Raw genomic sequence first — 25,826 nt, forward strand, 5'->3', positions numbered from 1 at the left:
ACCTAACATCATGTAACTACAGCATGGATTATTTTTCCCATTATGCATCATCTTGCACTTGTCTACATTAAATTTCATCTGCCATTTGGATGCCTAATCTTCCAGTCTCGCAAGGTCCTTCTGCAATTTATCACAATCCATTTGTGATTTAACTACTCTGATGAATTTTGTGTCATCTGCAAATCTGATCATCTCACTCATTGTACCCCTTTCTAGATCATTTATAAATATATTAAAAGCACAGGTCCAAGTATAGAACCCTGAGGCTCTCCACTGTTTACCTTTTTCCACTGTGAAAACTGATCATTTAATCCTATTCTCTGTTTCCTGTCTTTTAACCAGCAATCCACAAAAGGTCATCGCCTCCTATCCCATGTCATTTTAGTTTTCTTAGAAGCCTCTCATGAGGGACTTTGTCAAACACCTTCTGAAAATCCAAATACACTACATCTATTGGTTCACCTTTAATTCAGATATTATTCAGCCCTTTCAAAAAATGTAGATTTGTGAAACCAGGCTTTCCTTGGGTAAATCCATGCTGGCTGTGTCCCATTAAATCAGGTCTATTAATATGTTCTGAGATTTTGATCTTTAGAAGACTTTCCACAACTTTTTCTGGCACTGAAGTCAGGCTCACAGGTCTATAGTTTCTCGGATCACCTCTGGAGCCCTTTTTATATATCAGAGTTACATTGGCCACCTTCCAGTTTTCAGGTACAATGGATGATTTTAATGATATGTTTTAAATTATTTCTTGATTTGTTTAACCATGGTGAACCAAAGAGTAAAGCCTATTTATCATGTAATTAACATTTGGCATAGTTTGGACAAGAAAGACATATAATCTTCTCTTTTTTTTTTATTACAAACACTATAATATGCATTTAAATGCAGATCTTTGGCAAAATTTGTTACCTTGAATTTTAAATCACTTAATGGTGACATGATATTTCAATGTCTCTAATAATTTAGGAAATGCTGTGATATTTCGAGATGAGGGCTTACCATCATAATTAAAGCAGGGGTATCTTGCTGCAAAGTGTTACTGTGCAGTGGTGGGAAAACAAGACGTTTATCCAGCTATCAAAAATTTAGGAGCTTATTAAAGCAATGACATTTTCATCTAAAATAAATTCTATTCAATGAAGTCTGTAACGCGTATAACTTCTATTTCCATGTTACCAGGTTCAAAGTTATAGGGGGTTAGTGTAAAATATACATACTCTCTACTCGAGCTGTGCCAACACAAGAGGGCAGAAAAATCTCAACCTTAACTCTTCAGGCACTCCAGTTGTCAAACGCCAGATAAAGGGCTCACTCAGAATGTAATTGGTCCTCGAGGTTTACCAGTTTCCTCGTTCAAATGTAAACATACACATTTTAAACGCAGTTTTTGCCTTTTCGCCTTCGTTTATCTGTGAGTGCTTTTCCTTCACCGGGGGGGGGGGGGGGGGGGGGCAGGAAATTTGCTCTGTAACTCTAAAAACGGGCAGGTCTCCAGCACAGAGCCAAACAGGAACCGCAGCTCTAATTACACGGCTGAGGTCTAGTAAGGTTTCCATAGCCCCAGGGTACTTTTTTTTTTTTTTTAACCGGCGTGTCTGTTTTACCTCTTATCAAGCCTCTGCGTACAAGTCAACTTTTCTTTTTACAAAACCTATAGGTTTTTAAAAAAAAATATATTGTGTATAATTTAAAGCAAATGCTAAGTGACAATATAGTTGGGGGTCAGTTTCCCGACCAGCCGCAGATTTTTGCTTTCTCCAGTCTAAACCTATCGGCGTATGGCTCCCCGATCTTTCCGCAGAGGGCAGGATCCCCAGCCCCCCTGTACTTCGAAGATCACCTCTGGCAAAAAAAAAAACAAAACAACCTGTTGCAAAGTGGCTGAAGCTTTTTTTTTTTTTTTCCTATCCCTACTCTTCCAAGAACGCTCCGCTTTGGAGTGATTGATTGCGCCCCTGCCCATTCGCCGCAGCCGCCGCTTCTCCCGAGCTAAACCCCGGACCAATCGGCTGCTTGGGTGGGCGGGATTTCCCTCCAATCCCCTCCCTCTGCAACCTTGCAGTTTATAGCCGTAACCCGGCGCTGGGGGTTGGGGGGGAATCCTGTTGGGAGAGCGCGCCAGCCGGGGGGCCAGGGGAGCTTGGCAGAGCGGCGTTTCCCTTCCTCTGGCCGCCTGCTGCGGGAAGGTGGGATCCGGGATAGCTGCGAGCATGCCGCTGTTCCTGTCGCTGCGCGGGACTGTGCGGCCACCCCGGCACCGAGCGGTTCCTGTCAGAGCGCGGCTGCTGCTGCTGCTGCTGGGCGCTTGGCTGGCGGCAGCGGGCGGGGCGCAGGAAGGGAGCCCGGACAGTGTCGCCCTCTCCTACGGACCCGCGGAGGATGCTATCCTGCTGGCTAACGGCGGAGTCCGCGTGCCCTTCGGCAGATCCGTCTACCTGGACCCGATCCGCGACCTGGTGGTTCACGTGCAGCCCGGGGATAGGTGTCACATCGGCGTGCTGGAGAGCGACGCCCTCTCCCAGAGACCTGGCCGACTGACGCCCAACAAATTCCCCTGCGACTTCGGACCCAGCGAGGTGAAGTACTCGCACTCGGGCTCCCGCAGCCCTTCCACGGACCGGGTGAACCTGCAGCTCAGGTATGACACTCACAGCAACACTATAATCATCCCTTTTACTATGGACGTGGAGGTGATGTTTACCCAGCTGGAGATCGTAACTCGAAACATGCCCCTCACTGTGGATAAACTGCTGGGCATCAGTAATCCTATTGACAAGAAGACCCTGGAATTCACCTTTGACAGAGGTTCCGAGGCTTGTAAAGTCGCCAGCTTGGCGGGGCTCAGGGGGCTGCCCAGGTATGGGAACCTGGTTAATCTTGCTAAGGGCACTCAGATGATGGACTGCGAGGAGTTTCTTAAGCTGGAGGTGAGCTACCAGCACACAGCCAGCACCAGGTCGCCAAACAGGGACTTCTTCCCCATGGTGGTGGAGCTACGGGACCTAGAGGGCAACTTACTCAAGCAGGAGTACTTTCAGATCTTAGTCCGGATCCGGGAAGGGTTAGAGAACTTCCCTCCCAAGCCAAGTTTTATCGCTATGATGATGATGGAGGTGGACCAGTTTGTCATGACGGCTATTACCCCAGACATGCTGGCCGCTGATGACTCTGAATCTGATTCAGATGACCTAATCTTTAACATCACTTCAGCTTTCGGCCCCCAACAGGGTTACATTGTCAGCACAGATGACCGCAGCCAGCCCATCACATCCTTCTATCAGCGGGAACTGCGTGAGCTGAAGATTGCTTACAAGCCTCCTTCCTCTGATTCAGATGTGGAGCGGATACTGGAGATGGAACTGGAGGTGGTGGACACAGAGGGGGCAACCTCAGATCCTTTTGCTTTCATGATTGTGGTGAAGCCCATGAACACTTTGGCCCCTGTAGTGACCCAAAACACAGGGCAGGTTCTGTATGAGGGCCAGTCTCGGGCTCTTTCTAGCTCTCATAACCTGGAGATAAGTGATGAGGACAACTTGGAGTCAGTGAGAGTGACTGTGCTGGACGGGTTGAGGCATGGGCACCTGATTGTGCTGGGTGCCCCTGGCAGAAAATTCTTCACTGCCTCAGACCTGGACTCTGGCCGAGTCATCTACCAGCATGATGGCAGTAATACCTACAGCGATAACATCATCTTCCGCATGGACGATGGTCACCATGAGGTGGAATTTCTCTTCCCCATCACTGTGGTGCCCACTGATGATGATCCTCCTATCCTCAATGCCAACACAGGCCTGTTGCTGTCTGAGAAGGAGATGGCACCCATCACTCCTTTTGTGCTCAGTGCTACTGACATTGACTCGGAGGATTCCACCATCAAATTCACTCTGGAGATGCCCATATCCACTATTGGGGAGGTGCTGCTGCGCCAGCAGGATGCCCCTCATAATCCCTCTGCCTGGAACTATGTGGAGAAGCAAGAGTTGTATGAGAAAGTGGTCACTGAGTGGCTTCAGCAGGACATCATGGATGGGAAGCTGTTTTACAGACACATTGGGCCGCATAGTGCCACCACAGTAGTGGATCAGCTTGTATTCAGGGTTCAGGATGACAATGATCCTCCAAATCAGTCAGGAGAACACACACTGATCATCAAAATCAACCCCATTGATGATCTCCCTCCCGATCTGTACGCAGACACTACATTGAAAATGGTAGTGCAGGAGTACCAACTGACCTTTTTTAGAAGGAAATTTCTTCGCTACACTGACTTGGACTCAGATGACAGAGACCTAAAATACACTATCACTAAACCTCCATTTGACACAGATGAAAATAATCCTGTAGCTATGGGCTTAATTGTGCTGACTGAAAATAATGATGTTACAGTCACTGAATTCACCCAGGCTCAGGTCAACCACCACAAAATCTCTTACAAACCCCCTGACCTAGACCTTGGAATCACTCCTCGCATAGTGCAATTTCAGTACACTGTGGAGGACACAAGTGGAAATACAGCAGAGGGCACTTTCACTATTTTTCTGCAGCCTGTGGACAACAAACCCCCTCAGATCATCAATACTGGTTTTACAGTGTTGGAAAGAGGGACTCATATTCTCACAAATAAGGAGCTGGATGCAATTGATGCAGACACTGATAGAAACCAGATATCTTTTACACTTATCAAGCCTCCAGAGCACGGACAAATGCAATATTCTTCTTATGTCATGTCTGTGGGTGAAGCATTTAACCTAGATGATATTGCTAATGGCAGGATAGCTTATATGCACAACGGAGATGAGTCCACCAATGACGTTTGTACTTTGGATGTTAGTGACGGTGTGCATGTTGTTACTATAATCATTAAAATTACAGTTCGCCTTGTAGACGATGAAGTGCCCACTATCATGTTACCTGCAGGAACTATTGGTTCCTATTTAGATGTCTTAGAAAACAGTGCTGCTGTAATTACCACCACAGTCATTCAGGGTACGGATGAAGACACAGATGACCTGATGTTGACTTTTATTGTAGAGGATGCTCCTTTGTATGGAAACATTCTGGTAAACGAGGTTCCTGCTGAACGGTTTACCCAGAGGGATATTATCGATGGAATTGTGGTTTATGCTCATATCAGTGGTGAAATAGGCCTTCAGAAAAAAGAAGACTCATTTAATCTAAGCTTATCAGATATGTCTGAAGAATGGACTATTGGAGGCAACACTGTTCAAGGTGTTCAGGTCCATGTTACTATTCTTCCAGTCGATAGTCAGCCCCCAGAAGTTACTGTGGGGGAACAGTTCACCGTGGTTGAAGGTGATAAAAATGTTATTGCACCTTCCCATCTAAGTGCAGAAGATATTGACACTCCTAGTGATGACATACTTTGCACTATTGTTGTCCAGCCTACCTCTGGCTATTTAGAAAACATTTCTCCAGCTCCAGGATCAGAAAAATCCAGAGCAGGTACAGCTATAAGTGCATTTACTTTGAAAGATCTCAGGTTGAAACACATTTATTATGTACAAAGTATTCATAAGGGTGTGGAGCCTGTGGAAGATAGGTTCACTTTCCGCTGCTCTGATGGCATCAACTTTTCACAGAGACATTTCTTTCCTATTGTTATTATTGCAACTAACGATGAAAAACCTGAACTGTTCATGAGAGAATTTGTTGTAATGGAAGGTATGAGCCTTGTTATTGATACCCCCATCCTCAATGCTGCAGATGGAGACATTCCAGTTGATGATTTGATCTTTATTATCACCAGGTCTCCGAAGCATGGGCACATAATGAACCAGTTAACGAATGGGACAGTTTTAGTGGAGAGCTTCAGCCTGGATCAGATTAGAGAGAGCTCTAGCATCATCTATGAACATGATGATTCTGAAACCAAGGAGGACAGTTTTGATGTGAAACTCACAGATGGCAAATACACAGTTGAGAAAAAAATACTCATTATGGTTATCCCTGTAGATGATGAGACCCCCAGAATGACTATCAATGATGGACTGGAAATTGAAATTGGAGAAACCAGACTCATCTCAAGCAGAATATTAAAGGCTACTGATTTAGATTCTGATGATAAAACCTTGACTTACATTATTCGTTATGGTCCAAATCAAGGTCTGCTACAAAAGAGAAAGCTTACTGGTGGAATTGAGAACATTACATTGGGAATGAACTTTACACAGGATGAGGTGGACAAAGATTTAATCCAGTATTCACATTTTGGGCAAGAAGGCATTCGAGATCTCATTAAATTTGATGTTACAGATGGTATCAACCCTCTTATTGATCGCTATTTTTATGTAACAGTTGGCAGTATTGACATAGTCTACCCAGATGTTATCAGTAAAGGGGTGTCCTTAAAAGAAGGAGGGCTAGTAACTCTCACCACGGACTTATTGAGTACCAGTGACTTAAACAGCCCTGATGAACACTTGATATTCAGCATCACCAGAGCACCCATTCGGGGCCATCTAGAGTGCACAGATAAACCTGGGGTGCCCATTACATCCTTCACCCAGCTCCAGTTAGCAGGTAACAAAATCTACTACATCCACACATCAGATGATGAGGTGAAGATGGACAGTTTTGAGTTTGAAGTCACAGATGGTTACAACCCTGTTTTCCGCACATTCCGAATTTCTATCAGTGATGTAGACAATAAGAAACCAGTCGTGACCTTTCTTGACCTGTTGGTGAGTGAGAATGAGAATAAACTGATTACCCCCTTTGAGCTGACTGTGGAGGACAGGGATACCCCTGATCAGCTGCTAAAATTCATTGTGACCCAGGTGCCTGTTCATGGGCAGCTTCTGTTCAATAGCAGTAAAACTGTGACATCCTTCACCAAGCAGGACCTCAACGACAATCTAATCAGCTATAAACATGATGGCACAGAATCAGCTGAAGACAGCTTCTCTTTCACTGTCACTGATGGCACCCACACAGATTTCTATGTCTTCCCAGACACAGTCTTTGAGACAAGGAAACCTCAAATGATGAAAATCCAGGTCATGGCTGTGGACAATGGTATACCCCAAATTGTAGTTAATAAGGGTGCCACCACCCTGCGCCTACTGACCACTGGCCACCTGGGGTTTCTTATCAGCAGCAAGGCACTGCGCGCAGAGGACAGGGACAGTGTGCACATTTTTCTGCGCTTCCGAATCGTAGAGGGCCCTCAACATGGATTTCTGATCAATCTGGATAAAGGAAACCACAGCATCACCCATTTCACTCAAGGTACAGTACACAGATTGTGTGCCACTCTCTTTCCTGTCTTCTGTTTTTGTAAAATCGTTTCTCTGTCTTTGTCTACCTTGCTTCTTGAATCTTAATTGCGTGAGCAAGTGGAAATGAAATATTTCATTCGGCAGTTAAAGGCAGCGATATGATTTAAAAGCAACCCATTTATAAGCAGTGAACTCACAGGAATGTTTAGTCTGTGCATTTTATTTTTGGGAAAAAAAGTACTTTAAAAAAATAAAATGCCTAATGGAGTGCTGTGAGTTAACAGCAAAAGATAGTTTCTTTGCAGTCTCAGGGTGCTTTTATTGTCCTATCAAATAGTGTAGATGCACAATATCAAAAATGTCTGATAAACACATTTTTTAAATTTGTTGTTGGGGTTGGAAATTAACTACCTCACATGCCGAAAAGGGAAACTCTTTCTATGGAAAAAAAAAAAGGGGGATAAGTTTTACTTTGTATTTGTCAACTGTTTTGTACAACATGCAGTAAAAATTATATAAGGCATATACATTAATTACAGAGCAGCATTAGATTCTGGCTATGTTTTGCTTCCTTTTTGCAAGTCTCCAGATAAAGGTAATCTTTCGATTAAGGCAACTTTTTTCTGCAGAGTTATACCTTCTTCCTTCCAGCAAGTCCAGGCTGGAATCGCTTTGTTCCAGCTATTTGCTGAGTAGAGTTACAGTAAATGAAAGAATGAGGAGAAACCCCATTAGCCATCTTTCAGGTCATTTTATTTTTCCACTGACAAAACACAATTTAGTACCGGTATTTGGTGATTTATTGCTACAGATGACAGATTTGGTTAAATATTAATATTTGGTAGTCTACACTGATGTATTCAAATTTGGAAGTAATCTTGACCTTTTTTGTAAAATAAAATAAAGTTCCATTTTTTTTTTTTAAACAGTAGAAGCAATTTTGGGAACTCATTCACTCCCATTCACCTTTGTATTTTGAGATTACTTGAACCCTGGTTATTTCTGTCAGCTCAGGGTAGTTTGCCTTTGAATTAATTTTCTGATTTCTAAAAAAGAATTTGGAGTGCTTTATCTGAACCCCCTTCCTGCATTCTTATTTAAGTTGCCAATTTTCACATGGTAGTGTTACAGCATCTGTTGGCTACAGATGATCTAGAAAGGCAGAATCTGTGGTGTGGTACTACAAATCTTAACCGAAATCAGAAATGGTCTAACAAATATGTTTGAGTTCAGTATTTATAGATTGAAAGTTTCTGCTGTGATAGCCCTGTATGTTGTCTAAGTTAATTGGATAGATCCCTGTGAGCACATTTATTTTTCTCCCCTCCTCTTCAGTGGCTAAGTATAGCCATAGTTTCAGTAGGCAGCTATATTTAGTCGCTCAAATTGTGTTTGCATTCTAGGGGGGCCAGGGTTTAGGGTATGAAAGCTAGCCGACTATCTTCAGCTGCTATGTCTGAGCGTAGTCGTAGCTCTGCTTATTCTATCCAGCTCTGTTTTTAGTTGGCTAGATTTAAGCCTATTTCAGCCATAACTCAGCTGGGTAGGCTGCAGTTGAAAATTATCCTAAGGTAGCCTGTTAGCCAGTTAAATCATAGCTGTCTGTTGTAGTTGCTCAGCTGCCTGCTAAATGTCAGACTCTAATTGAATAGGGTAATTACATTATGGATTAAAACTACCAATACAAACATAGGGGATCATTTTCCAAAGCGATCACACGCGAAAAGTCCCTTTTCGTGTGCGATCACTAAATGGGGGTGGAGTCGGCCCCGGAAGAGGAGGAGTCGGGGTGGCACTGGGGCCGACTCTGCGGAGACATCGCTGGCGGCGAAAGGTAAGGACCCTTATCGCCGCCAGTTTCGCACCAAATAACTACACTACAGTGGTGCGATGGCTGCCGGCTTTCGCAGGCCCACACCTCGCTTCGCCCCCTGTTACCGCCAGATTTTGTAAGGTCTGCGACCTTAGAAAATCCAGGCCAAAGTTTGAAAGATTGGTTTAAATTGTGATCAAACAGAACGGAAGCAGATCTGTTCCTCTTACTGATGCTACAAGAGTTGATTTATCACTATACTAGTAAGTCAGGATCTCTTTCCTTGACAGAGTTAAAGGACTGTTTTTCATTCAACTGTATAGTATGGACCCTAGCATCTGGCCAGCTGCAAATGCCTTCCTGACTGTGTGCTAGTTCGGAATAAAAAAGGAGGTTGCTGGTTCAGTGACTTGAAAATGCCTTCACCGTAGGACATGTCCACCTTATTCTCAGCAGCAGGCACAGGGATGCCAACTTACCCAGTTCCATCAGTAATGTGGAGGGTGACATTATATCACACAAGGATCCCCAAAAAAGGTGCAAAGATAAATGTGCCCAGCGAATATCAGAGAGATTTTCAAGCTCATAATTATATATAAAATTACTATGGTTCAGCCAGGTGGTGTAGGCCCTGAGTTTTCTAGACCTGCTGTTTTAAGCAGCATGAAAATTGAATGTTAAAGGTTTTCTTACTATAGAAGGGGTTTTGTTCTTAACTTTGTATGTCTGTATATGTGTATTTATATTATATATTATTTATTTTTATGTTTTACTATAATGTTGTACTCTACTGAGAACTTTATTATAGATTGCTGGATTCCAAATGATGTATAACAGAATCAATAAATAAATAGGGACCAGTCTGCATGTGCAGACTTCGTGCACATTTTTAATGTGAAAGTGTGCATGAACATTCCCTTTGAAAATTACCCACGGATATAATTGGCCCACGGATTCTGCACCTGTTTTTTTTTTTTGTGTGTACTAAATTTAGTTGAGAAATAGTGTGCAGATCAAAGAATGCATGCTGTTTCACAGTGCATTCTTCTATCCACTTAAAAAAGGGGGTAGAGTTAAGTTGATGGCGTGAAAGCACAAGCAGAGATTTCATTTTAAAATTCTGAGCAAAGTATGCAGACACTGCATTATGTAAGTGTGTGCTGGTCAAAATTTCAAAATGGAAACGCCACAGAATTGCTCAGAGGGAGGGTCATTTTGTTACTCCCTGTATAACAGTGAAAGTTTGCATATACATTGTATATGCAGACTTATGAGGATTTTCAAAGCAAACTTCTATGCAAAAGTTTTTGCTTTCCATTCTCAGCCGCACACCTCTCCATCATTTCTCCGGGAGACTCCCAGAGGCCCACCTAAGCCCAGGCAGCCCGGGAATCCAAGGGTGGCTTAGAGCTACCTGATGCCTGGAGGCTTGTGTGAGTGGATCACATCTTGCTGCGGTGTGATGGTTTCCTACCGGAGCGTAGGTGGGGATTTCAGTTTTTCTAAATGCTTGGGTACCAGTTGCACATTGTTTTCCAACAAACCTGTGACCTTTTGATTCCCATACAGTTGTTTCAGACTGTTATTTAATAAAAAGGGGTGGGTGCAGGAAGAGGCCAGAGAGTCCCAGCTGTCCATGTGATCACTTGCATAAACTTACACCTCCTCTTCGGAGTGCAAACATTTTGAGTGCAAATTTGAACGCATATTTTTTTAAATCAAAAGGTATGCGTGTAAGTGCTGTCTCCACCCCAAATCTGCGCCCCCTCCCCTGCAACTCTTCTGCTCAGTTCATATAAAAGTTTTGTACAGAATTGGGTTCTGCATGCACTTTTACATGAACACAGCCCCAGCCAATTTTGTAATGGCTCTTTATGGGCATAAAATGGCTTAGAAGATGATCTCTGTCATGACAAGATTATCATCGAAGTTCGTTAGTCTTTGTTTGACATTAAAGTGCTCCCTTCCTGCTTTCTGGACCATTAGTTATGGACAGTAATATGGAACATCATGAAAGAGTTACTGGCATGTTCTGCTAATCACTTTGCATGCCCTGACTTGGCAGACCGGTGTCTATGACTTGTGATTGCCTCAGACATGCTAATTTAATATCTCAAAAAAAAAAAATTGGCTTTGAAAACAGTCCATGGCACAGTGCTTTGGAAGTAGTGCAGATATATTTAAAAAAAAAAAAAAAAGCGAAGGCTCACATCTTTAAAAAATGTCAAGTGTATAATTTAAACCAAAGCATTGACAGGAGGCGTTCCCTGATCCATAGTTAGGTTGGGGGAAGGAAAACAGCATGTGCTTATGACATTTTTCACAAGTACCTGCACCATTTTACCCCTCTTGGCTGCCAGCACAAAATAGCAGGTGCAATACTCATGCGCCCTTGCAGAGAGCTTGCTTTTACAATAATATTGAAAGAATATAGGCAAAATGCACCCAGTACTTTAGAAGCACACTGACAGTATTTGAAAGTCTCCTCCCTATAAACTCATCCAAAAAAAAAAAGATATTTCCCGGACCGGCTCAATGTGTAGGATTCCGCTCCCTGCTAGTATTAGGGATTCTGCGGAGGAAGCGGTGTTCACAGCCCCAGTCATCACACAGCGGTGACATCTAGTGGCCAGACTTGGGGACTACGAATTCAGAGTTCCAGAAGGAGCCTTGGTTCGGGGACTTCGGCCAATGTCTGTCAACTGCAATGACTGGGCTAAGTCAATTGGCAGGGGATATAAAATAGAGCAAGAGAAATCTCTGAGAAGTTGCAAATCAAAGAGCCCTGGAAGTGCAACGTGGTAGGAGGAATCTGTTGGTCAACAAAAAAAAAGTATATATTATAACTTACAAACCCTCCAGTTTTCTTCAGAGCTAGTATGGTTACTAGAGCGCCACACTATTGTTCTCACTAACAAATCACAGCTTGGGCCTGGCCCAGGTGATTCTGGTCCCTAGCCTGGCTGGGGCTGGGGATGCTGCGGAAGTCATGTTCATAATCCCTGGAAGGAGGGAGACCCAGCCATTTTGTAACAGTGACACCTAGGGGCTGGACTGAGGGCTCGGTCGAGGATGGTTACTGCAGTGCCTTGGCTGGGAGTGTAGAGAGGGGATATAAAGATCAGGAAAAAATTTCCTGCATAGTTGCAAATGGAAACTGCAAAATTGCTCTGAGGGAGAGTAATTGTACTTGCAGACTTATGAGTATTTTCAAAGTAAACTCCTGGGTAGTTACAAATGGTGCCAGTTCCCAGTTCTGGCTCTGACTAAGCTGGAAGTCCAAAAGAAGTAGGAGACTGCCAGGCACTGCTCCCTCCCCCAACAGAAAGATAAAAATCAGTTTACTATACAGTATATCATATGAGAGAAATTACTTTAAAAGTAGAATTTCTAAATCAAATTTACCAACTTAGAGCAGGGGAGCTCAAACTGAATATTGGGCCCTCCCTAGCCAGTTGAGTTTTCAGAATATCTCTAATGAATATGCATGAGATTTACTTGCATGCATTGCCTTCTCTGGTGTATTCATTAGGGATAGCCTGAAAACCTGACTGGGTGGGGGAGGAGAGTTGCCCCCTAGGACCGGTTTGACAACCCCTGCTCTAGAGCACAAATGTATTGACCTTTAGTCCATCCAGTCCTTACTAAATTCTGTGCCCCTGTTCTGCCAAGTTACCCCGGCACGTAAGATAAAATACTTCAATAAAATATTTTCAAACCTTTGTGTGTGTTCATTTTTTTCTCCTTATTTTTTTGCTTTTGTTTCTTTCTTGTTAATTTCTCCTCAGTTTTGTTCATGTTTTATTCTTTTATGTACATTTATTTTAATTTTTCTATCTTTTTTCCTTATTTATTCATTTTCTATAATTCCTGTCCTCTTTTATTTCTAAGAGGTCCATATTCAGCCACTGGCCGAATTGCAAAGTTGGCTGAATAAATTTATCTGGCTAACTTTGGAGGGATATTCAGTAGTACAACCACACTATTGAATAAAGATAGCTGTCTTAAAGATAGCCAGGTAAGTTTATCTAGCTAACTTTAGGACAGCTCCATGGCATGACCAAAGTTAGCCAAATATGTTATCTGGATACAATTTAGCCAGATAACTTAGCTGGCTAACCTGACTCCTCCCACATCTGCCCCGGAACGCCTCTAAATATGGACCTCCCAGTTTTTTTTTTCTCTTAACCCATTTTCTTTGCCTTTCTTCTATAGTTTTCTATCTTGCCACCACCTTTCTTCTTTTGCTCATGTTATGCCGAGGTCTGGTTTCATTCTGTCATTTATTTTGTTTCCCTCTTTACTTTTATTTCTGTTTATCTTACCTCCTGCTGTTTACTGGCCGCCTCTCATCCTTCTCTCTTACACATACACAGAGCTGGCCTTAGGGAAAATGGCACCCTGTGAGGAAAGCCAAAAATGGTGACCACCTGCAGGTTCACTCTGTGGGTGTGGTAAGACACATACACTCTCTCTCTCTATCCACTGCCCTGAAACACAAATGATGCCAATATTCTGCAGGCTCCCTTTCTGACAGGATCTGCTACAAAAAACAGTCCATGCCACATTCATATCCCAAGTCAGCACAACTGTAGATTCTAGGATAAGCAGTGTTTTATTGCTAATGCTAGTTTATGCTCCAGAAAGCAAGGCAGCAGAGATAACATATAGAAATAGCAAAGAGAATAGTTGCAATAATGTACAAACACTTTTTCTTACAATTACTGTATTAGGAGAGCATTCTCTGTCTATCCCTCTCCCATCTCTGTCTCATGCCTTTGTTGTTTCTACCCTTTTTGTCTGCACATCTGAAAGCAAGTTTTGAGAGACACATGTTATTTCCCAAAACATGGTTCAGGGAGAAAAAAACAACTGGCATTCTCTTGTGTTTCAGCACATCTACTTCTTCCTTTCCCACACTTGTTGCAGTCCAGTAAAGCGGGGGTCAGTTGTGAGAATGCTGAGTGCAATGAGACCAGCATTCTGAATACATCCTAAGTCAAGCTTGTCAGACTTAGGCCAACCAATTCTATGACACCTTCCCACCAAGGAAAATTGCTCCATTTGAAGTGGGGTGGTTTTTTTTTTTCTTTCAGCAGGGTCTTAATACAAAGTGGGAGAGATATAGACTCACATACACAAACACGCATATTGAGTCCGGGCACATCTATCCACAACGTATCTGCATTTTCTTGGACACAAAGACATACTTCCAATAGCTATTGAGTGCCAGGCAAGAGAGAGAGACATTTCACAATGTGCTTGACCTGAGGCAACTTCTCTGGCACTCATCATATGAGTAAGAAAATAATAATACTTCTTCATTCCATGCAAAATTGATGGTTTGCAGAAGTTAGTTTCTACCTCCCATCACTTTGTGTGATCCCCTCCTACCAGCAGACAGAGAGCAATGCTTCTTACCCTTGTCTGTCTTGTCCACTGTTGGCTTCACAATGACGTTTGAACCATGCAAGGCCAGTGCATCCTGTACGACTATGGGGCCCTGTGTGGTTCAGACTTAAAAGTGAATCTGACAGAGGAGCAGGCAGTTCCAGGTAATTAGTGTTCTTTTCTTGCTGGCAGGTGGGTATTGCATCAACAGGAGGAAGGGCAACAGGGAGAAGACAGAAGAGTCTGGGCCCATAGCATCACTTTGCATATGCTTTCCTATGTAATCACACAGGCTGAATACCCTAAAAGTCAGGTCTGTGTGCACACACACCCCCTTCACTCTCCTCCTCCTCCTCATACAGGCATCCCTACTTCCTCCACTCCCATAAACACAAACACATTCTTCTCTTCTTCTCCCTCTATACATGCTGTTCTTAACCTGCTTCTTTCTCACATGCACATTCCAACTCTTCTCTCCTACTTCCTTCTATCCTTCCCTCATCTCTCTTCCCCATCTCTTATCGCTCCTCCTCCACTCCTTCCCTCCCCACCCTCTTTTTCATCCTTTCCCTCTATACATGCTGCTCTTAACCTGCTTCTTTCTCATATCCACATTCCAACTCTTCTCTCCTACTTCCTTCTATCCTTCCCTCATCTCTCTTCCCCATCTCTCATTGCTCCTCCTCCACCCCTTCCCTCCCCAACCTCTTTTTCATCCTTTCCCTCCCTAATCTATCTCCTTGCCGCCTCCTCTTTACCTCCGTCCCTCGCCTCTCTGTTTTGCCCCTTTGTCATCTTTTTTTTGTAATCTTCCTCCTGTTTTCCCTGAGCTCTCTTAAACTGGCGACAACGCAGGTTCTGGGAACACGAGTATGTGCAATGCTCCTTGTCCCCATGGCCCTCTTCCTCCCTCCACTTGCTGTTACCGCACTATACTGCTGCAAGACGGGAGAAGGCAGTACTGCATAGGCTGCCCTGTGTCTTCCTTACGTCGTGTGGGAGAGTGGGACATTAGAGTGCTAAAGCAAGGGACCACCACCCGATGAGGGAAAGACGGCAGGCCTGCTTGTGGACATGAACTGATTTGTGAAGAAATAAAACAGCATGCGCTAAAAATGAAACACATGATTCACTTGACACCAGAAAATAAATAAGGCCTTCTGGTCTTAAGTTGAGAATTTTGTTCTCAGGAAATAAAATAATGTAGCCAAGTTGGTTGAGAAATTAAAATCAGCAAACTGGTGGCTGGCGGTGTTTTGCTTCACTAGATAGATTCTGAATGTGTTTGTGACTGACTTTCTTAGTGAGGTCAGTGCGGAATGACCAAAGGATGACGTCCGAATGTCCATGGAAACTGTTTCTTGGAATGCAGTATCCCGTGCTTGTTTTCAGAAATGTAAATCGACATAGTGAAAAGATGGGTTAATATTACACTCAGCTGTAAAGGATTGAAACGGGTTTGTTACAGCTGGTGGAATTGTCACTGAAACAGTAATGTAATTTCCCTGTGAGTAGGAGGACAGACCTTCGTGCAGTAAGGGAGGAAAACTCTGCAGGTTATATAGTTCAGATTTAATTAAACAGAAACAAGACTATAAGCTATAGGTTCCCCCTTCTTTCTTTTCTTCCTGCCCTTTACAACTAAGGGAACCACTTCAGAATTCATTGATAATCGCGTGTCTTAGATTTGATTTGCATCCTGAAAACACTGCACTGAAAGGCGCTATCTCTATTTTCACATAAATGGCTGGCTTTTACCACAAAAATGTTAAATCTCTACATGATAAATTATCATTGCATGTTGATCAGGCCTAAAAGCAGTGTCATAATTGTGCCCTATACACTGTCTTGAACTGCATAAAATGCCTTAATTTTTATGCACACGAGATTTATTTTGAAAATTAAGTATTCCCACAGTATGTACTATATATCTAGGCACCCTGGATCTCCTGGTGGAGACCAGTAAACTGACTAAAAAACACATGGATTTCTCTCTTCCCTGCTTCCTCCTGGTAAGGAGGAGAGGCAGCAGTGGAGCCTATCAAACCTCTCCCTTTATAGGAGCAGGGGTAGGTCCTATCAGATTTCCTTCTCCTTCCCTTCCCTCTTGGTAAGAAGAGGGTGGTGGTGGTGAGTTTACACAGTCTCTCACTTCGCTCCTCCTCCTTCTTCTTCTATAAGGAGGGAGGAGAAGGAGGCTCGATGGTCCTCCATCAACATTCGTTCTCCTCTAAAGGAAGAGATGGGTAAGCAGGCATGCAGATCCTTTTTTCCAGTTGCTGCTGAGCCAGTAGTAGGAGGATTGGGGGTGGGGTGGGAAGAATGCACTGGTCCCCTTTTGGACTTCCAGCCTCTCAGCAGGAGGATTTTGAGGTCCATAGGTCCTTTGGTCTACTGTCTGTCTCTTGACTGGAGTATTCGGGAGTGCCATAGGTCCTCCAATTGGTTTGTAAAGAGACTGTCAAGTGGGGTTGAGGTGAGGAGATGTGGTCACCTGTCCTGGCTTTCACCTTAAAAAAACTGAATTTTAAATCCAAATTCAGTAGAAAGGGTGGCCCATTTGGCACGTGGCTTTGGCAGCATGCCGGTGACAGCGTGCCACTGCCATGCTGAGTTTGAAGCTGCAGCTGTCCTCGAGTGATGATGTCAGCACCACTCACTCTCGACGGCAGGAGAGGGGAAGGGCAGTCACCACTGTCTTTACAGAACACTCCTCTCCTCCTCCTCTAGTAAGCTTCTCCCATATGGGCAAGAAAAGGAAGGCAAGAGTTTTCTCTGGGATGATTGATTGATTGATTGATTGATTTATTTATTTAATTAAAAGCTTTTACTATACCGACATTCGTAGGTCACATCACGCCGGTTTACAAAAAACTGAAGCAGGCAGAAATTACAATAAACACGGTGGGGGTAGGAGGAGCAGGCGAGAAGGGGGAGAGGGGGGCAAGGGGCAAGAGCAGCTGGAAAGATAAAGGACAGGCGAGTGAGAAGTGACAGGAATGAACAATAAAAGAACAGTAAGAGGAACAGTATATCTGTAACTGTATTCTTAAAAGATAACGTAAGAGGGAAAAAACATATTTACATAATTTACAATATTTGCTTGGGACGTCTCCATGGTGGACGGAGGACAGAAGAGAGAGGGGGAGCGGTACGAGAAATTGGTAGGAGGGGTAACAACTTGAAGGCAGACGGGGTGTAAAGATAGGAAGGGAGGAAAGGGAGGGGGAGAGGGAGGAGCGAGTAGGAAGGAGGATGGCCGCAGATGTAGAGGGGGAAGAGGGCTATGTTTGACTAACTTCTGGAAAGGCTTACCTGAAGAGCCATGTCTTAATGCCTTTTTTGAAGGCATGTAAGGAGGGCCCAAGTCGTAGATGGGGAGGCAGTGAATTCCAGAGGGTGGGGCCGGCTATGGTGAAAGCTCTTTCTCTGGTATTGGAAAGGTGTGCGGTTTTGAGGGGTGGGGTGTGCAGGGTGCCTGCGAGGCCAGTTCTAGTGGGGCGATTAGAAGGACGGAAGCGTGGCATGTCCTTGAGCCATGCAGAGTTATTTTTATGCAGGGCATTATGCAGGATGGTGAGGATTTTGTATTGAATATGGAAAGGGATTGGTAGCCAGTGCAGGTCCTTTAGTATAGGGGTTATGTGTTCAGTCTTGCGGGTATTGGTTGTAATTCTTGCCATGGTATTCTGTAGGATTTGTAGGGGTTTGATGGTGGAATGAGGGAGGCCTAACAGAAGGGAGTTGCAATAGTCGAGTTTGGAAAGGATGGTCGTCTGCAGGACTAATCGGAAATCTTGGGCATGGAGGAGTGGCTTCAATTTTTTAAGAATATGGAGTTTGTAGAAGCCTCCTTTTAGTATTGTGCTCCCCATGAAAGGCCTGATGGATCAATATGTTGTTGCACATATTCGAAACCAGATTGGACAGTGAATTAGAGCCAACGATAACCTCAGGAGCCTCATTGAGTTCAGGTACTAATCTACTCCCCCACAGCCTATTTTAGATATTGACACATCGTTATCTACTTTAGCTCCTAAGGACTTAAGTTCCTCATGTAGCGAAAGTAGAATTGCTTCTCAGCTAATATTGAATTTGGTACTTACTGCACCTAATGTAATAATTAGGTAAGGTGTTTCTGCCCCTCCTTGGAGAACTAATTTGGAGACGAGGGTGCCTCTTCCTTCTGTCTTGGCTCTACCCCAGGAATCTGGAGAAGATCAGGAACCTTCTAATATTACTATGTTAGATATCTGGAAGGTGGTATCCAAACGTGATAGGATTCTATCGAATATGGTGCAGTAGTTGTCATATAACAGACTAGAGAAAAAATTCAAGAACAAGGTCTTTGGCTTAATGATGTGGATAATTAAATACTTAAATTGAACTCTCAAGTATCTGCTTTACAGGCAGTGGAAGCTGCTCATGTTAAAGATAGTTTGGGGTTACATGGTCAGATTGAGAGGATGGAAAATTCTATGAGAAGGAAGAATTTACATTTTTTGAATTTCCCAGTAACCAGATTGATGTTGGCGTTGGAATTATTTAGGAAATATATTGTTGAAATTTTGCTTATTTCACCAGATAAATGTCCTGCTCTTTCAGAAATTTTTTATTTGCCTAAAAACAGAAGGATAGAAACTCTGATTGAAGGAGAGATGGATCAACTTCAAAGTCCCTCCTTATCTGCTTTCCTTGAGTCATCTTTCGATGACATTTCCTCTAGAGCAACCCTCTTGGTTACTTTCTTGCAGAGCAGGACAGAGATTTGATTTTTCAGAAATTTTTTCAGTATAAAACCAGATAGTTTTGTGGCCAACAATTGTATGCATTTCCAGATGTTTCACGTGCTACATAACTTTGTAGAAAACAGTGTTTACAGCTACAACAGAAGGTTGTGAAGATAGGTGGAACAGTGTTCCTTAAATATCTGTGCAAGTGCATGATAAAGTATAAGAAAAATAGTTTTATTTTCGTTGACCCATTACACCTTGAGATTTTCCTTTAAAGACAAGGCTGAGGGCTAGTACTAGTTGGGTAAAACTATTGGTTGTTTGCTCTTAGGTCCAAGTAAGAGCTAGATCTCTAGGTGTTTCTTGCTTAATGAGGATTGGAGGTATTGAATGTACAATTGCATTTGTCTTTTCTTAATTCTTTTTCCTGTTACCAATATTCTTGTTTTTTTTTTTTTGTTAAATGAATTAAATTTATTACCAAATAAATTTAAAAAAATTGAATTTTACTTGGTGAGTTATACAAATTAACGCTTAGTTAAAAATGTGTATACCAAACTCTTAGTATATACAACAAAAAAAGAGCACTATGATAATAAGATTGGCCAAACATTCAGGCCGATACAGTAAGGGCGCGTAAGAAAAAGTGCAGCAGCGCTGGGCGCCCGCTCGTTTGCTGCGCGCACAGTTCGGATCACATATCGCTCGATACAGTATTTAAATGGCATGCAAATGCAGGCCGCGTCCAAAGCGTGTCCATGAAGCGCAATCCATTTTACTGTATAGAGCGCTATACAGTGCCTATACAGTATCCTGGGTGCGCTGGTACCTGTCATTTCAAATGACATTTGAAATGACAGGTACCAGGAAGTGGATGGTTCTCCTATGCTCTGGTATCGGGGATTGCCAGTCCTCTCTCCCCCCATCCCGAAGCAAGGCGCAGGGCGAAAATCGACTCGACATGTTATTAAAGCAAATAGAAATTGTAACAAAAGTAAACTTACTGCATGCTTCCAGCAGCCCCAGTCCTCTCTCCCCTACTACCGAGGCGCCCACCGCGGCTTCCCTGCCTCCTGGGGGCAGCCAGCGGGGAAAGCGGCTTCCAGCAGCCCCGCCGGCGAAGGTGCATGAACGCACGTCCAATTTGGGCGCTCAAGCAGCAAAGGCGCATGAGCGTACGCCGTGACCTGAGCGCCCGGATGGACGTCCGAGGTCACGGCGTGCGCTCATGCGCCTTTGCTGCTTGAGCGCCCAAATTGGACGTGCGTTCATGCATCTCCCCTCCTCCCGAGGCGCCCACCGTGGCTACCCTGCCTCCCGGGGGCAGCCGGCGGCTAAAGCGGCTTTCAGCAGCCCCGCCGGCGAAGGTGCATGGAACGCAGGTCCAATTTGGGCGCTCAAGCAGCGAAGGCGCATGCGCGCACGCCGTGACCTCGGACGTCCATCCGGGCGCTCAGGTCACAGCATGCGCCTTCACTGCTAGAGTGCCCAAATTGCACCTTCGCCGGCGGGGCTGCTGGAAGCCGCTTTCGCCGCCGGCTGCCCCCAGGAGGCAGGGAAGCCGCGGTGGGTGCCTCGGTAGGAGGGGAGAGAGGACTGGGGCTGCTGGAAGCATGCAGTAAGTTTACTTTTGTTTCAATTTCTATTTGCTTTAATAACATGTCGAGTTGATTTTCGCCCTGTGCCTTGCTTCGGGAGGGAGGAAGAGAGGACTGGCAATCCCTGATGCCCGAGTGTAGGAGAACCAGGCCACACCATGTTACTCACTTGCTCCAACCCACCCACTTATTTATTTATTTATTTTTATTTATTTATTTATTTTTATATACCGGTGTTCGATTTTACATATCACATCGGTTTACATTTAAACAAAATTTGCAAGAACTCATGCGTTACCTTTGTCAAATACATTAAACATTTAAATATGGGGATTATTAACAAGGGATATAAAAGAACATGGGGAATGGCTAACGCTACGGGATGCACGAAGGGGTACACAAAGGGGAGTGCCCCTTTGTCGAGCCCTTTCGGCGCACGACGCCTGGTGTTCTGGCGCTTTAACGTCCATCACAGTCCTCAGTGACATCAGAGGGGCGGGTCTCCCGATCGAGGATCACTCACCGCCCCTCCCCTCTCAGTTCCAGATGGATTCTTTCACCTTTTTTTTCTTTCTTTTTGTCTTTCGCATCACTGTTAGTTATTTCAGGGAGCCCGGTGGTGATGGTGTGTGGCATCCCTGTGCGCAGGCACCCGGTGTTCTGGCGCCGTTTAACGTCCGTCACAGTCCTCGGTGACGTCAGAGGGGGCGGGTCTCCCGATCAAGGATCACTCACCGCCTCTCCCCTCTCAGTTCCAGATGGATTCTTTCACCTTTTTTTTCTTTCTTTCTGTCTTTCTCATCACTGTTAGTTATTTCAGGGAGCCCGGTGGTGATGGTGTGTGGCATCCCTGTGCGCTATTTGACCAGAGCCTGCCTATTGCTGTCACATCCCTCTAACACCAGGGTCAGGGTAGGCGGTAAATTAGCAGGTTAAAGCCGCGGCAAAACAGTTGGTTAAAAAGGCGATAATCGGGCTGCACGTTACTGTATGGGAGGGAATAGCTAATCCAATCGTTTACATATCATATACATGCCGCGGGCGGAAAGGGATACGCGTTGATTTAAAGAAGCGGTAAAGATTGGTAAAAACGGATAATGAATCGCGGGTTAGACTTACGCGGCCAAATTGTGGGTAGAAAGCGGGTTAGAAACAGGGTATCCGCGGCCGCGCTTTACTGTATCGGCCTGATTGTGAGGATTTGAATAAACTGGTTGTGCATTAGTACTTATACCCATAATTGCTGTATTATCCATTTCATGCTGCATATGCTGAAAACAATTCAAAGAAGTGCTGTAAATTAATTCAGTTTATTTTAGCATCCCTCCATTCCATAGAAGATTTCATTAAAATCTAATATATAGTTACCTAACGAGTGCAGATTGTTGCTGGATATACTGTATGTATTCTAATTTCAGGACACTCATGTGACCTGCCTAGTAATGCTTTGTACAGTGCCTCATAATTCTTATCAAGAGGAATACTGTACTCATAATACCAATCCCTTTTTGCAGTAAAGTTTTCCATGCAGCTGTTAATTGTAGAGTAGCCCATAAATAACAATTATTAGCTGCAAGTCTATGAATAAGAGCACTTAAGCTTGGTTATTCTCTAAGCCCTAGAACTCACGTTAGGAAGCCAGTCCTTGCCTTCCTGTGAAGGTTAGCTTCAGGGTAAGAGTTAGTTCTTATTCGTCCATGTCCTTTAGGATTTTTAGCTTATAAACAAATTGAGCAGTGCACATGTTCCAGATTCTCATCAAATTAAGGCGTCTATTTACTAAACTGCGGTAAGCATATAATGTGTGAAAAACAGTGTTTATTGCAATGATATCAAGCGATATTTTCCCTAAAAACTCACCCTGAAATGATGCTCTAGGCCACATTGGACTACAGTTCTAAGGTATGGGGAGATCCGGAGGGAAGACTAGGGTGGGAAGGATCGGGGAAGACTCATTTTTACAGGGGATTGGGGTGGGACATGAGGGTGATTTAGACTGGGTGGTACTTTTTTTGACAAGGGCAAGGTTTGGCAAGGGGGTCAGGGTGTCACTGTGTATTTTATATTTTTATGTTTTTCTCCAGCTGGGCCGCTTTGACAGGCAGCGGGAGATGGGTGACACAGATCCCTGGGGAGATTTTACATGGTTGGGGGAGGTATTTTGGGTTACTGATAGCTCTTTAGGATGAAAATAGACTCTTGTGAACAGGGTCACCATCACATGTTTTTCTCATTTCTCTGCGATATTTTTTCAGGCAAAGTTTTTTTTTTAGCGAGAAAAATTATCACAGGGAAAATGCAATGATATTTTTTTTTACTGGAGGGGGGGGGGGATATACTGTAGAAAGACCTCCCCCTCCACGGCATTTGTCCACTCCCGTGATAAAACATGGTATAGTAAATTACCCCATTAGCTTGTTTTGTAGAGCTTTTTTATCCAAAGAAATGAAGATGCACCTGGAAGCAGAAGTTCTGTTCTACGTGTACCCCATTTGTGCCTGTACATGGTGCATAATGTCATTAATGCAGGCTGCTCGACCATTGCTCTTTTATTAAGAGTGGTGGATCGTGCTCGGATGCGAGCATGAGTTACTGAGCGGACCAGTTTGGCCTTCAGCCTGTTGCAAGAGGTGATCTTCTTAAATAATAAGAGGTTCCACCACAGTATACTAATATGCAGGCTATGATAGGTGTGCGCCATGTACATGTTGGGGTGCCACCATAAAGCATATCAACATGGGAGTGGGCATGTGTTTTTGGGAAAGTGTAGGAACTTGTATATGCTTATTTACCCAGGATAGTAGAGAGCCACTGAGTTAGACAACCCCCCCCCCCCCCCCGAACTTGAATAAGGAGTGAAATCCTATAAGCGTTAAATCATCTTTGGTTGGCAGCCGGGATATTTCCTTGGCAGAATGGACCGGAAGACTGGATGGGCCAATTGCTATTTATCTGTCATCACCTATTGTTATTTTGTAATGTATCATGAAGAGCTGCATTGAAGATTTAAGTTTTATAGAAATTAATTAAAAAAAACCCCAAAAAACAGATCCCCTTGATTCATTCTGATTTTTTGCATTAAATATTTTTGAACAGTCTTCAAACTAGTGGTCTTCCACCATTGGGAACCCTTGTGAATCAAGGCTTCAGCTGCTGTGCTGTCCTTCATTTAGAATCCCCAGAAACATGTAAAGCATTAACACAACTAGCTACTGATTGACTCTGGGAAGGAGATTAAAAAAAAATAAAAATCGGGGAATATGGCAGTAGGTTTAAACAATAAATAAAAAATATACATCATTGGAGCATAAAATGAGACATTGGGGAAAAAAGTGAAATGAGAAAGCAAAGGTGCAAGGAATGCCATGCTGTTTTGTGCATGGCATTACAGCACCGAATGGTAACCTGGCAAGATGTGGGGGTGTCTTCTCCTGCTTGTGGAGGGGGGGAGAGGGTACAGGGGACTCAGGGTGGTAGGGAGGTGAGTTGAGAGCGAGGGTGTTTAGGGATGGCCTGTTAGGATTCATGCGGGGAGCACTGTGTGAACATGTCAGGGAATGATTGGGGATGGGGGAGGATGATGGATTGTATACCAGGGAGGCCATCGGAAGTGGGAGGGTCAAGTAACTCTGGTGCCATCATCTCCCAACGCATTCCTTCGCTGACTGCAGGGTGATTTCTCTTTCCCCCTTGGCTAATTGGTCTTTTCAGTTTGAGCTGGTTAGTGTGGGGAAGTACACCGCACTCTGTGATTTAATGACTTTGTTAATTGGGCACACGCTAAAGGACCGAGGTACCAACCCATGGAACTTCTCACAGGTTATTTTATTTATTTAGTTAGTTAGTTATAAACTGCAATGTCCAATGTTAGTGGCTCGTTTCTGTAAAGGTTTCCTACAGATGGGAATGAGCTTTGTGGCAAACGTTTTGCGAGAAACTTTGCTACCAGGCCTGGCCGACAAAGATAAGTATACCTCATTGAGGTGTTGTTGACTTTTTTAAAATTCAAAACCAGCCTGTGAAGTAGTCTTTGCATGTTGGTTTTTGCTGAAGTCTGAATTAATGAGCTGCTTTACGTGATAGTTCATTGCAGCAGCTCATTAATTCAGAAGTTTAGTAAATTATTGTGCATAGTGTGCAAAAGTTTACCAGCTGTGGAGGGAGTAGTTTGTGGAATTTTTCACAAATGGGCCCTATATATAATAAAACACCTAAATCCCCAAAGCCCATTGTTGTGCTTGTTTAACACATGTAGGCGCCCTGTCTATGAAAAAGTTTGCAGCTTAGAACATCAGTCTCTTAGTTTAGAAAATTAGCCATGCTAACCTCATTAGCACATTTTAGTGCAGGGGTGGCCCACTCCAGACCTTGAGAGCCACAAACAGGCTAGGTTTTCAGGATATCCAATGAATATGCACGAGATAGATTTGCATGCAGTGGAGGCAGTTCATGCAGATTTATTTCATACATATTCATTGTGGATATCCTGAAAACCTGGCCTGTTTGTGACCCTCGAGGACTGGAGTTGACTTCTAAAATGTAGCTTAGCACAATATTCATTAAGGGCCAGATTTTCGTATCTACGCGCGGGCGTAGATTTTATAACATGCGCGTGCAGCCGCTCGTATGTTATAAAATCCGGGGTCGGCGCGCGCAAGGGGGTGCACACGTGTGCACCTTGCGTGCGCCGAGCCCTAGGGGAGCCCCGATGGCTTTCCCCATTTCCTCAGAGGCTGCTCCGATTTCAGAGGGAACTTTCCTTCCGTTCCCCCCACCACCTTTAGTTTTTTATTTATGCCGGCCGCTATGCCGGAGGCCTCGGTCCCACCCTCGCCCCGCCCACTCCCCGCCCCTTTTTTCAAGCCCCAGGACATACGCGTGTCCCGGAGCTTGCGCGCGTCGCCGGGCCTATGCAAAATAGGCTCGGCACGCGCAGGAGCGGGTTTAAAAGGGTTATGCGCGTATTCCTTTTAAAATCCACCCCTAAGCATAAAAAGACATCCAGTAATCATAATTATTACTGCTTACCAAACAACATACAGAA

The 25,826-nt window shown here is 44.0% G+C and overlaps 1 protein-coding gene across 1 annotated transcript in view; it reads left to right on the top strand.

Annotated features, from left to right (window-relative positions):
* Window positions 1–2,106: 2,106 nt before the first annotated feature.
* FREM2 (FRAS1 related extracellular matrix 2) overlaps window positions 2,107–25,826 on the top strand; it is a 322,606-nt gene continuing 298,886 nt past the window's right edge. The window contains exon 1 of the mRNA XM_029602748.1: window positions 2,107–7,257. Coding sequence (XP_029458608.1) covers window positions 2,217–7,257 — 5,041 coding nt within the window. The 5' untranslated portion in view covers window positions 2,107–2,216. The remainder of the gene's footprint in view (window positions 7,258–25,826) is intronic.

The sequence above is a fragment of the Rhinatrema bivittatum genome, chromosome 5 (genome assembly GCF_901001135.1).
Source record: "Rhinatrema bivittatum chromosome 5, aRhiBiv1.1, whole genome shotgun sequence".
Taxonomy (NCBI): Eukaryota; Metazoa; Chordata; class Amphibia; order Gymnophiona; family Rhinatrematidae; genus Rhinatrema; species Rhinatrema bivittatum.